Source organism: Oryzias latipes, chromosome 9 (genome assembly GCF_053564925.1).
Source record: "Oryzias latipes strain Hd-rR chromosome 9, Olatipes_Hd-rR_3.1".
NCBI classification, from domain to species: Eukaryota; Metazoa; Chordata; class Actinopteri; order Beloniformes; family Adrianichthyidae; genus Oryzias; species Oryzias latipes.
Window position 1 is genome coordinate 3,392,735 of NC_136245.1, and position 14,096 is coordinate 3,406,830.

General features: G+C 45.0%; 1 protein-coding gene and 1 long non-coding RNA gene across 2 annotated transcripts; one reads left to right on the plus strand and one right to left on the minus strand.

The window, feature by feature from the left end:
* Window positions 1-986: 986 nt before the first annotated feature.
* Window positions 987-4,460, minus strand: LOC144994381 (uncharacterized). Its single transcript, XR_013657906.1, has 2 exons — window positions 4,231-4,460; window positions 987-4,136 (listed from the first exon to the last, which is right to left on the minus strand). It is a non-coding gene; the product is annotated as an uncharacterized LOC144994381 (long non-coding RNA).
* A 1,078-nt stretch (window positions 4,461-5,538) lies between these two features.
* Window positions 5,539-10,439, plus strand: isl1a (ISL LIM homeobox 1a; the record flags this gene model as incomplete). Its single annotated transcript, NM_001309014.1, is given in 6 exon segments — window positions 5,539-5,711; window positions 6,052-6,241; window positions 6,878-7,137; window positions 7,865-8,151; window positions 8,247-8,414; window positions 9,569-10,439. Coding segments are annotated over 6 exon segments (1,050 nt in total). The 3' UTR covers window positions 9,686-10,439.
* Between the last annotated feature and the right edge of the window lie 3,657 nt (window positions 10,440-14,096).

Below are 14,096 nucleotides of genomic sequence, written 5' to 3' on the forward strand. Positions count from 1 at the left end.
TCACCAGGTTGATGTTGACGGAACCGTCCATTGCTGCAAAGGGTTGGGGGAGGAACACTTTTACATTGGCAGTCTTTTGCCGTTTTAGTCATTGGCCTTTTTTACGACAAAGTGAAATAATAATGGGCGTGGCAGATACCCTATCCCCTACCTTGACCTAATAGAAAGAAGGCCTATGGGCATACAGGCGGCATTTTGTGCAGTTTTAGAGTGTAATGGAGGCCTGAATGAAATGGGCGACCTTGGGAGCTTTTCAGGCAGACTACTCTAGCAGTGTTTTACGCGGTTACTCGTCCCTGCGGGCAGTTCAGTTAATCAACTTACCTGTTCAGCGTCCTATTTAAGTCCAGGTGTGCAGTTGTTCATTCTCTTCCCTTACCGCTGCGCTGCATTCATCGCCCCACCCTCCTCCCCGGCTTCCACCTGTGAGCTCCGTTAGGGGTAGTTATTACCCTAAAGTTTTAAGGAAAATTTGTTTCATGGAATTGTACGCAGCTTTATGCCAAACTAAAAGAATGTGAACTAAAAGAATGTGAATGCCAAGCTAAAGAATGTGAAAATGAATATATTTTACAGCATGAGTCGTCTGGCTGAAATAGGTGGTTTGAACAGAGGTCATTGGGCCTTTGAGGTCAATAGGATTTATATGATCTATTTAACCTTCATTTATCCAGGCAAGAAAGATTAAGACATATTTTCAGCTGTGGCCTGGCAAAGGCAAGTTCTTTTGAGGATCCTCCAGTGCTGCAAAAATGGACTTAAAAAACATTTGACACCTGCAGGGATCAAAATTCTACTTAAGCTCTATTTCTCTTTTTAAGTAAAATGTTCTTTTAACTCTCTTAAGGATCCACAGTCTGATTTTGATAGAAATACCTGAATGTTTGCTGAATTTGTTGAAGTTATTTAAGCGATTCATTAAAAAAGCGTGAACAAAATTCATTTATACATGTGCATTTATGCCACGAATGTGTCCGGATGCGATGCAATTAAATCCGTTTTATTTGCAATCTATGACATATCCAAGTCTCTGCTGCAAACCTTTAAGTTGTAGGTATTCTAAAAATTGACTATTCCTGATGACGTATTCTTGGATAAGATGAGAAAATTGTACTAGACCACTGGAATTAAAAATATGTTTGAGATGTGTAATACTCTTTACAGCCCAGATTTGTAGATTGATTGGTTTTTTATTGCTTTAAAAATCTGGATCATTCCAAATAGGTGTAGAATAAGACAGACTTGAGTTTGTAATTTTATAGAGTTTCCACCAGGCATTGAGAGTGGAGGCTATTGTCATTACCGTATAACATGGATGACTCTTGATAGAGTGACTTAGAAATGGGATGTCTGAGATTTGGAGTTCTTTGCACAGTTCTTTTTCACCACCTAACCAGATGGTGTCTGACTGACTCTGATGAATCCACTTATAGATATATTGCAGCTGCTTAGCTAGCGAGTAATAGTAAATGTTGGGATCATCCAAACCTCCCTGAGATTTGGGTTTTTGCAAGGTGGCTAATTTTATTCGTGGTGTTTTATTTTTCCAATAGAATTTTGTAATGATTGAGTCTAAGGATTTGAACCAGCTGCGAGGGGCGGCACTGGAATCATTGAAAAGAAATAATTTATTTTAGGAAGAATTGTCATTTTAATTACTGCTATTCTGCCCATGATGGAGATAGGTAGATTTACCCAGCGTTGCAGGTCATCCCTTACTGTTTTCAACAGAGGTGTAAGGTTGAGGCTAATCAGCTGCAAACCTTTAGAGTTTATTATGAACGAAAACATTTTTTTTGTGCCTTTTCTAATCCCCAGATTTTAAAATCGTCTAATAGGTGAGCGTGCATTAATACAGTAACACCGTGAAAGTATTTTCATGTGTCAGGAAAAGGTTGCTGAAGAAATTCCTGAATAAAGCAGGTAATGTTCAACGTCAGGAACATGATTGGCAGTTTTACCTTTGTGAATTATTTCTGAGGATGCAGAATGTATGTGATGAGAGTTAAAGCCATACGGAGACAAAGGATTTCAAACATTCAACTGTAAGTGAGAATTCCAGAGAAATGCAGAATCAGAGCAGGCTTCAGTCCAGCTTTTTCTCTTTGCATGATCATTTTCTGATCTGCTGCTGTTTCTCAGCTGCATGCGGACATTCAGTCAAAAGATGAACTTCAAATCATATCTTTGGGGTCTCAGTTTCGTCTGAACCTTTCCTGCATGTCTGCAGAAAGATCGGCTCATCAGCGATGAAGATGAGCAGTCCGAAGTCCTCAGGATGCCCCCCCCCCCACCCGAGGACGGTCAGCAGTTTTCGTGTCAACGCTTTAAGGTGAGCAGCAGAGGATTGGGGGTCTGTGAGTGCAGCTTCCTCCGGTCTGGGGGGGGGGCCCTGACTCTTCCTGTTGTTGCCCTCTGCTGCTTACATGTGATGAAATCCGCCTGCAGTCGTGGCCCGGGGCGACGGCGGCCCCAGAGACACCAGAAGACGGACCGCCACCATCATGTTTAACCACCCCTGACACATTATTGCCCACACCGAGCCCCTATGTGCAGGCACACACACACTCACACACACTCACACACACACAGATGCAGCAGCAGCAACAGTGCGGCAGCAGAGCTGGAGCACCATCTGTCAGCCTGGTGTCAAGTGGCCCTCGTCTCCAGTGATTATGGGAGCTCCTGCTGCCTCAGGTGGTCCCGGGACCAGCTCACCCATCTTGTGGGGCCAGGCCGAGCCATATGGTCTGTGGTGCACAGGGGGGCACCCTGGGGAGTCGGCTCCCCTCCCCTGCCAGGGGACGGGACACACAGAAGCGTGAGCCCGTCCCAGGACAGTCTCCAGAAAGGATGCTGCTTCAGCTGAGGTGAGGCTGATGCTTCTGACAGGGAGGGGTCACCGTGGTCAGAGTCCGCCTCTTGGTGCATCAGTCAAGCGAGCGCGCTTGGGAAACGGGAAGTGGACGTGAGTGCGTCCGTCAAACACGTGGAAAAGGGAAGCTCTGAACGTCACGCAGAGCTCAGGCCTGACTGTCCGGAGAAGCTCCTGCTTCCAGGAAGTGTGAAATGTGCACATCTGTCAGTGTGCACGTTACTTTGGACCTTTCATTGAAAAACTAGATATTTTTTAGCCTGTTTCACATTAAACTAAAATCAAAATAAATGCCTCACAAAAGCCCCAGAATTCAATTTTCATTTGGCACAAGAAAAACTAGAAATGCAACAGCAGAAATGACGGAGGGAAGGTTGTAATCTGAATTAATAATCTGTAGATTGAAAGATCTGAAAACAATACAAGAACAATAATATTCTAAAAATAAAAATACTCCAAGTTAAGACACTCAGATAAAACAAAAGGGATGCAGCGATTCACTTTCCCCACAATTCAGCTCAAACCTGTTTTTTTCGGTTTATTACAAAATTAATAAAATTTTGCAAAAATCCTTTTTTTTATTTGCTCCTAAGCGAGTAACAATGAAGAAAAACCTTCCATAAACAATATTAAACACTTTCACACAAACATGTGCCAACAGATGCTGTAAGGACGCATCTATTCACTTCCCCACAATTTGGTTTAAACCTTATATTGTGTTCAGGTCAAAATTGAGTCAAAACGGATCCATTTTGACCCAAACACAATATAAAGTTTACATTCGGTTCAGTTCAAAACCCAGAATTGTACTAAACACATATTTGTGTGTGTGTTTGTTGTGAGTGTGTCACAAACACAGCTATGATCCAATTCCCGCAGCAGATCAAAGATGAGTTTAGTGAGAGTAGAAAACTATTTGATGTCATTTCCTGGAACCAGCATCATCTTATTCATCAAACGTCCAAAAAAAAAAACCATTCATCAAACATCCGCTTTAAAATTTGATTCAGAATCCAGTTATTGTATTTCAGCTTCAACCGTAACCTTGATGTTGTTGATTAATTGTTTTAATTTTATATTTTAGTTTTACTATCTAAATCTGTTTTTGTTTTATTAGAAAATTTCGTGTTGATTCGTTCAGTGCTGTTCATGTTTACCTCTGCGTCTGCGCATCATGGCTCTTGAAAGCTTCCGTCTCTCTTCATCCCCTCAGTCACAACCTGCTGGAGCGTCTTCCTCCTTCTTGTTTCTGCTGCTGAGTCTTTGGAGGAAACAAACATGAGGGTAATGTCTGCAGCTCTCAGTCTTTCTTGGCTTTGAAGTGAAAAGCAGAACAAACTGTAGTTGGTTCTCACCTCAGATTAAAACAACAGAGTCACCGAAGTGTCTGCATGAATTTCCTCAGAAACTTTCTCCGTCATGGCTGAAGAAGATGAGCATCATAGTCTGACATGCAGACCTGTTTGAGCTCCATGCCCCTGCTCCTAAAGCGCGCTCACGAGCTGCGGGGGCCCCCAGAAACACCGGAACTGTCGGTGAGGTCCAGGTGACCCGTGCGGAGAGGAGAGCACAAACGCATCACGGAGAGGGGGTGAGTGAATTATGAGCCCCCCCCCCCCCCCCAGCAGGAACAAACCGGGCTGCAATGATGCTGACAGTCTGTCAATCAATGTCAGACCTGAGGACCCCCCCCCCTTCCCAACGATGTCCTAATTATCCAACATAAACTGATTTGATCAAATCGGATTCAAATCAGATTGTTTGGGTTTTTGTTCGTTAGGTCAAAACTTGACATCCTGTGTGAGGAAGATGAAGGTGTGATGAGGATGAGGATGGCCTCGTTTCTGCTGCGTCATGCTGGTTTAATGCTGGAAAGACAATAAAAGTCAGGAAGTCTTGTTATCGGCCTTAATCATATAAACAAATGTTTTCTAGCTGCAAAATGAAATCTGGATACTTTTGCACTAAAATGATGTTGTGATTAATAAAATGAATAAAAAATAATAATTCAAACATATTCAAATATAAATGACTGTAAAGTTGTCTTTCTTTTTTGTTTACGTTCCCTCCTCGCGCTGTTAAGTAAGTGCGCGTGTCCAGATTCACGCGCTGCATGATGTGTGGAACTGACTCAAACGAGGGGGACGCGCATGCATACGCGCGTGCATCAGCCGTGCTCTGACAGCGAGTAAGGATGGGAACATTCAGGTGTAATTTTTTTTAGCAAATCTTTTCTTTCCTGCACTTTTATTTCAGGTTCCGCTGGATGACGCAAAGCTGCTGCACGTGCACGTCATAAATTTACATCTGGAAGATGTTTAAATCCGTCCAAAAGTTTCCCAGATTACCCACTTTATTGTTATGACCACCTGAAGACGCACGCGCTCATGCGTGTTGGATTACAGTCCCACACCTTGGATTACTTGTTCGTGAGGATAGGTGCGCCTTCAGGTTGATTGCACGCTTAGACAAGAGAGAGAATCAAACGCAAAAAAGGGTCAGAAAAGCGCAAAGACGACGCATCACAGGCCCGACCGTGCATGCGCGTGCGTGTGTGTGTGCGCCGGTCAGACTCCGCAGAACCAATCCGCGCTTGGTGCAGATGACGCGCTCAGACCTACGTCAGCACAGCCGCTCGATGGGCTCAGAGCTGCACGCGCTCCGCAGTAACACACACACGCGCGCACACACTCCCTCAGAGAGCCGGACAGCAGCTCGCGGCCCCGGCAGCCCGCCAGCGCGAACCCCGGCCTCCAGGCGCCACAGCCCGCGGTGACGGTGGAGCTTCCGCCGCTGGACCTGAGCGACATGGGAGACATGGGGGATCCGCCGAAGAGTAAGAGCCGCGCGGGCCGCCGAGCTGCGCGGAGTGTCTGCGCAGCTCCAGCCGCACTTTTTCAAGAAGAGGCCGGAGTGCGCAAAGAGCGCGCGGCCTTTAATGAATTCAAAATGAGAAAATTGATTTTGATCAATTATTTTTTTTCTTTTTTTTATTAAATAATCTAAAACAAACTTAAAAAATATACTATAAAACACTATTATTATTATTATTATTTTTATTATTATTAATAATATTATTAGTATTACTATTATTATTATTGTTGTTGTTGTTGTTGCTGTTGTAGCCTTTGCGGTCTGGATTGATGTGGCAGCTCCTGGGTTCGGTTCTCTTCCAGAGAAGCGCCTGGTGTCTCTGTGCGTGGGATGCGGGAACCAGATCCACGACCAGTACATTCTGCGGGTCTCCCCAGACCTGGAGTGGCACGCCGCGTGCCTGAAATGCGCGGAGTGCAGCCAGTACCTGGACGAGTCGTGCACGTGCTTCGTGCGGGACGGGAAAACGTACTGTAAACGAGACTACATCAGGTAGGACGTGGGAGTGGGAGCATCCGGGCTGGGACTCCTGTGGAGCATCCGGAGGATTACTGACATCACCATGAAGTTTGGGAAAAATCCGCCCTGACTTTGCTGGGAATCCTCACATCTTTTATTTGAGAAAAACCGAGAAAGGTTCTGGTCCCGCACAGCTTGGGTTCGGTTCGGAGAGGAGCATAAATGCGTTAAGGACCCCGACCCCCCACCCCCAGGCCTGAAACGCAGCTGATCCACGATCTGCTTAAATATTCCCTCAAACAGGAAAAGATGAGTTTATTCAAAGGCGCTGATTTTTAAATTATCACACACATCAGAACCAACTTTCTCCTTTCAAATATATTTTACTCAAACACTCTAAACGTGTGGAAAAAAGAGCTTTTTTTGTGATTTAAAAAACAATTTTTTGGAGAGGAAGCGTAGAAAAAGCAGCGACGTTTCCCTTCAACCTTTTTCCATCCATAATTTTCTCATTGCTTGTTTTCTATAATAATTTTTAATATCAATATGATAGAAGTGAGGATTCCACCCAGACACTGTGGATTATTTCCAACTTCGTAACCTATAAAAAAAGTTTCATATATTTTTTAATTATTAATTTAGTTGAATCCTGCTTGTTTTTGCGCGCAGGTTATACGGCATTAAATGCGCCAAATGCAACATCGGCTTCAGCAAAAACGACTTTGTGATGCGAGCGCGCTCCAAGGTCTACCACATCGAGTGTTTCCGCTGCGTGGCCTGCAGCCGCCAGCTCATCCCGGGGGACGAATTCGCTCTGCGGGAGGACGGGCTCTTCTGCCGGGCCGACCACGACGTGGTGGAGCGGGCCAGCCTCGGCACCGGAGACCCGCTCAGCCCGCTGCACCCCGCCAGGCCGCTGCAGATGGCAGGTAGGAGGACGGATGGTCGGAGCTCTGGGTGTCCTCTGGAAACGCACAGATTAGATAAAGAGACGTCTGCTGTCTGAAATAAACCACCTTATCTGCTGAGGGAATTACACTGATATATACGGAGAGATGCTTTCCCATCCATCCATCCATCCATCCATCCATCCATCCATCCACAGAATGTCTTCATGTAAAAAGGAGAGAAAAAAGTTTTTTGTAACTCATCATGTGGATTAAAACAAGAACGGGAGGTTGTGCATATATATATATATATATATATATATATATATATATATATATATATATATATATATATATATATATATATATATATATATATATATATATATATATATATATATATATATATATATATATATATATATATATATATATATATATATATATATATATTCTTTTTTAGAAAATTCTGTTAAAATAGTTTGTGAGACAGCTCAGAGAAAAGAAAGCGTAATTATCCCACAGACACGGGTCACGAACAGGGGAGGGGGGGGTCTAGGGTCTGTTCTCAGGGGAGGCGCGCGACCGGACAGGTGACAGAACCCGGTTTCTTCTGCTTCTGCGCAGACAGACCAAAGCGCAGCATGCGCGCACTAATTATCCAGATCAGAGACTGTTCACAAAAAACACGTTCGAAACCATGCGCACGCGCGTTCGGTAGACGGAGAAGCAGGGAAATGACCGGCGCGTGCATGTCTTGTGTTCGCAGCAGAGCCCATCTCCGCGCGCCAGCCCGCGCTGCGGCCTCACGTGCACAAGCAGCCGGAGAAGACCACGCGGGTCCGGACGGTGCTGAACGAGAAGCAGCTGCACACGCTGCGGACCTGCTACAACGCCAACCCGCGGCCCGACGCGCTCATGAAGGAGCAGCTGGTGGAGATGACCGGGCTGAGCCCGCGCGTCATCCGGGTCTGGTTCCAGAACAAGCGCTGTAAGGACAAGAAGAGGAGCCTGCTGATGAAGCAGCTGCAGCAGCAGCAGCCCAACGACAAGACGGTAAGACCCACCGTGCCGGTAGCGCGGGACCGGAGCGCGCCGGGGCCGGGCTGAGTGGGTCGGAGTATAAAGTGTCGACTGCCCCCCTCCCGCAGAACATCCAGGGCATGACGGGAACGCCGATGGTGGCGGCCAGTCCGGAGCGGCACGACGGCGGCATCCAGGCCAACCCGGTGGAGGTGCAGAGCTACCAGCCCCCCTGGAAAGTCCTCAGCGACTTCGCCCTTCAGAGCGACATCGACCAGCCGGCGTTTCAGCAACTGGTACGCCCCCCTCACCCCCCACCCTGGGCCAAGAAAACGCATCAAAACGGATTTAATATAAATTAACGGATCAGAAAAGTCCCCGCAGCTTCCAACTTTACGCAAAATCATGGATTTGCGCTCCTTGATGTTTGTGCGACGACTACGGTTAAATAATAAATAAATAAAAATCACAAATGAAGATGCTGAATAAGTTTAAAAGTTTAAATTCCCTCTAGAATCCGAAAACAGTAAATGTCACCAGAAGGCCGCAAGTTTTTATTTATGAAAATAAAAGGAGAAATTCGCGGATTGCTGCAGGACAAGACGCCCGCAAGGAAGTTAAGACAAAAAAAGCTGTTCCACAGAAAATTTCATTTTTAAATTTTATCTTTATGTGCTTCTTTTTACATTTTTTAAATGTATTTTTTGCATTTTTATCAAATCTTTTACAAACGAGAAACAGAAAAGGGCGCTTGGACGGTCATTGGAGCGGTGCACGCACGCGCGCACATCACAAAAATTAACACTGGATTTTTAAATTCTTGATTTTAAAAATACGCTGTTTCAAATGTTGTTTATCTTTACAAAAAAATGTTTTCAAAGAGATGACTAATAAAATAAAAACCATTTTAAAAATAGAAATCTGCAAAAAATAGAATTTTATGGTTTCATTTCACATCGAAACTCCCTTTTTTAAAATTTACTTAACATTTTCTACAGCAAAATTGAACAATTAAATCAAGATTGAATGCAGTTTTTTTTTAAAACTAAATTTTTGGTCTGGCTTTTCAAAGATTTAAAGTCTTTGCAGAGACAGAAATGAAGAGTTTCTCAGACTGAACCTTCCGTGCATGAAGCAGCTCTTCTTTGGCCCCTCTAAGGATCGGGTCCACTCTGGTGTTTAGCAGCTCTTCTCTGGTGTGTGTGTGTGTGTGTGTGGGGGGGGGGGGGGGTGAGGGCTATACTGCCTGATTATAAATATTATAAAATCTAGCCACAACACTTCAGCAAAGGTTTTATTTGCCAGAAATGTGGTTGTTAGTGTGAGTTCCAGAGTGGCCTCTGTCCCCTCGTGTCTTAATATTTTACTTTTTGTTTAAAAGAAGAGCAAAAAGAAGAAAAAAAGTCAGCAGGACATCTTCTCAGTAACCGCTGCTCTCTCCATTCCCCAGGTGAGCTTCTCGGAGGGAGGACCAGGCTCCAACTCCACCGGCAGCGAGGTGGCCTCCATGTCTTCTCAGCTTCCAGACACGCCGAACAGCATGGTGTCCAGCCCCATCGAGGCCTGAGGCGCAGGCGCCGGCTGCCCGCGGCGCGCGCCCGCGACCACCCCCCTTCCGACAGCACCAAACAACCCGCTGGTTGTATCTGACACTGTGAAGACAATCATGGGACTCCGCCGCAGCCGCCCGTCCTCACGCTCTCCAGAACGTGTGCGGGCTCACGCGCCGCCCTGAGAACTCTGCGCGCGCTGGCGCCTGGTTGCAGTTGCCAAAAAAAGCAAAGAACTCTTCACCGAAAAAGGTGGATCTGCAGACAAATGCGGACCACGAAATGCTCCCAGAGTTTGAACTTGTGAAGGAGAACGTCTCCAAGAGAACGCCTGAAAGAAAAAGTCTGCACAAGAATTTCTGCGGAAGGACATTTGCAGGAGAACGTCATGGAGAATATCTGTGGGAGGAAATCTGCGAGGGAACGTCTGCTTGGAAAATGCCTGCAGGATAATGTCTGCAGGAGAACGCCTGCAGGAGAACTTCTGAGTCTCTTCATTTCCTTGGTTTCCTTCATGACCCCAGACTAAACGGCATTTGCAACAAGCTTACCTCTGTTCTGACACACGCTGGTGGGACGTTTGTGACTTTGTGTCCGTCGACTGAAAGGTGATTTTTTTTTTCTTTCCCCAAAGACGTGTAAATTATTGACGAGTTAGTTCTGGAGAAAACGTATTGTTTGTTCCTGTGCAACAGAATTATTTATTATTTATTGTCGATAAAATTGCCACCTTTTGTGTAACTTTCGTAACTGAAGTAAAAATGAAGAAAATGATGGGAGTGGTGCTGTGGGTTTCTTTCAGGCTCTGCGTCTTGAATCAGATTAGAAAATCGTGGAGGGGAGTAAAGATCCCAGCAGGAGGGTGTTGGTCCTCTCACAGGAGGAGGAGGAGCAGGAGGAGCGCCGCTTCACCTGACGGCGTTTCTGACGCTTGAAGCTCCTATTTTAGTCAGTCAGGCCGCAGTGTTCCTCTGCGGTTCATCATAATGTCACACACCGTTTGAGGGGACTGTAACACAAACCCTGTACAGCTACACAACAGCAACAAACTACCACAAGTTGGTTAAAATGACTCAAACTGTGAGAAAAATGAGGTTGTGACGGAAGAAATTGATATTAAAAATAATCTATTTCATAGGATTGCATTTGTTCTCAAAAATTCACAAAAATGCTTGAAGAGATAATCAAATGTCATGAACTGCTTTCAGCGTGACGGCAGCGGCACACGGGGGTATGTGCCGCTGCTGAGGAAGAGGAGATGCTGCAGCATCTCCTCTTCCTCAGAGTCCCACAAGGACCATCATCCTCAATTCTCCCTCCTTTTTTCTTGATTTCCTTCTTTTTTTCTCCGTAAAAGTCTCCAGTTTGGATTCATCTGCACTCACAGCAGTTTTCCAGTTGACTTCAGTCCACCTTAAGGGCTTTACAGACCTCAGTCCACCTTAAGGGCTTTACAGGTGTGGATTTTCTCTGGATGTTGGAGTTCAGGCTGTGTTTTTTTGGATGGGTTGTGGATCTCTGATGGTGTGTGCGTGTGGGGGGGGATTTCATCCGAGAATCGTAAGTCCATCTATGCTGATGCTGTCCCCCGCTCACAGAGATTCCTTCAGGATCTTTGGAGAATAATCTGGACTGTAGATGTCAAAATGCTTCAAGTCTTCACAGTTTTACTGGAAAAAAGATGTTTTGATATTGTTTGTTTATTGTTTTTTTGGAAGAGCTGAGTCTTCTGTGAGGCTCCTATTGAGGTTTTGGTGCTGACAAACGTTATGGCAATGTTCCTGTTTCAGCTCTTCTGTTTTCTGCTGTGGTCAAAAGCAGGTTGATGAGGGTACAGACGAGTGTTTTCTGGTTGTTCGCACAGCGTCCTGACGCGTTAAGTTGGGTTATAGTTTCTGACCAAAACACGGGAACTGGAATCGTTGTTTTCCTCTGGTGGGCAAAGCTGCTTCTGAGCTCCACTCTGGGACTGAAGGGTTCAGTTTCTTCATTTGGTTCCACAGAGGAGACTGTCGCTCCTGTGAGCTTCGCTCTGAAGCACCTCAGTCTCATTCATGAAGCCTCATCCCACCTGAAATGCCAAAAGTGTCATTTCAGAGCGACTCATGAGGCCGGTCGGTGTAGCCGCCGGCACCAGAACACGGTCACTACCATCGAAATTCAGATCAGGATGTCTTCGCCGTTCAACCACCTGACTGGAATGAGGAACTCAGCCCGTTCTCTCAGAGGGAGCCAGTGGTTTAGTCCTTTGTCAGGAACCAGACTGATGGCGAATTGATCAAACAAGTGACATCAGAGGAAGTCCATGAAGATGGACCGCATTTTTTTAAAATATTTGACAAAACGTTACAGAGAAATGAATTAATGAAGGGGAAAAAAATCCTTCTTAAAATCTCCTACAGATTGACATGAACCTGAGTTTCTGTGTTAGCAAAGCAAAAATAGCATCTTCAGGGAGTTTCTGTGTTTTTTTTGTTGGGCTTCATCAGTGCAGTTTGGGTCTGAAAAAAGAAGCTGAAGTTCTTGTCAAACTTGAATCTTTTCTTCTGGCTTCATCTTGACAACAAGAAAGGATCTGGGAGCTTTTTCGGTCTGTTGAACATGTTCGTTCTGTCATGATTTGGATCCAGTAAGTTGAAAAGGCATCTAAATACATTTTGGACGATCGTTAAAAAAAAAAAAATTCCTGCTCAAAAACACAGAAATAAAGAAAAAGATAGATACTTCAATACGTCATCCTTTAAAAAAGCGGGCAGGAAACCTTTCATGTTGGTGAGAATTTTCAACCAATCAGCATCTGAAAGATGGATTCATAGAGGAAAAGTAGAAATATGCTCTGCTTTAGATATAAGTTTAAGCCAAACGAAAGCAGAAAGAAAGAGCTGGAAGCCAGTCTGACAACAGAAACAAACTCAGGCGGAAGTCTCTTTAGCAGATCTAACAGGAAAAATGTCACGAGCTGCCTAAAAATAATAATGTGAAATACGTTTTTGTTATTTTAGGAGGAAAATCTCCTCTATTACTGTGTGTGTGATGGTTGTGATGAAGTTTACAATGTGAGAAGAGCACAGAAAGAAGGTTCTGGAGGTTCCATGTGACTCAACTCTGACAATATGACATCAAATCTGCTGCAAGATTTCACAAACTTTAATCCCTTGTGCTATCTTGTGGGGTCCAGATGACCCCACCCTTACATGGACGTGTTCTCCCTATCATGACAAAGGTGGAGAGGATTTCATGTAATCCACAAACACCAGTCAAGATCACAAATCATTGAGGAAAATAAGTTCAGCACACTGTCTAGTGGGTCTAGATAACCCCACTCCCAACGTTAACGTGCCTCCAAGGCACGTTAACGTTGGGAGTGGGGTCATCTGGACCCCACAAGATAGCACAAGGTTAAAGACACTCTAGTCTGAGCGGTAAACAGCAGACGCTGATCAAGCAGGCTCTGCTCATCTCAGTGCTTCAGAATCATCAGTTGAAGTCCAGAGTCTGGATCCTCCACAGGAAAACACAGGAACAGGCTCCTCAGCGGAGACCCCCCCCTCCCCGTCCAGTCAGGGAGGTGGGAAGGGCACGCCAGCAGCCAGGACAAAGAGTCCTGATAACAAAGCTGGCAGCTCTGCTGGGACCCGGGCGGGGAGGCCAACAAAAGGAGCTGTGTGGGACAGAGCTGAGGACGCAGCCTGTGAGGAGTCAGGAAGGGAGATGCTTCCATTCCCCCCCAAAACCCCCCAGGACAGACCCAGCGGGCTGATGGCGTGAAATGTTCTGTGACAGTAGCAGTCCAGCTTTCCTCCTGTTTGAGAAAAACCACAGTGGAAATCCTCAGATTTGACCTGCAGTGGGTCTTCCATTGACAATCACTGAACAGCAGCATCTCACACAGAGTCACACCAGCAAACAATTCACAAACATTTTCAAATCACACCAGAAAAAAATGCAACTTACTGACATCTAAGCTTAGGCAAAAGACACTTCCAGCTGAAGTAAATGTACGACGAACCCGGCTGAACACGTTTTAAAAGTTGATCAAAAGTCAAAATAGAAAACTATAAGCTAACTTTAAAAAATAATTGATAGCTAAATTTGATGTTTGTGACAGCAGTTTAATTCAGGTGAAGACGACCTGCATTGGAATTCTCCACTCCGATCATCTTCTGATCTGTTTTTAAATATGATGATGCTGTTATACTAGACAAAAAAAAGAAGTCATTTTCCAGGACATAGTTTCTGCAGGGCGGCAGGAGTTGCCTGCATATCCATTGACTAGAAATTGCTTAAATTGGATTTGCAATAATAAACCCACCTAGTGGAAACGCAACAATTTCTAAACGTTTTTGCGCTTGAAGGAGGGGGTTTATATTTACGTATTTCACAGAACTGCCGTGGAAACAGTCTTTTGAAAATAAAAGAGTCAGGCAG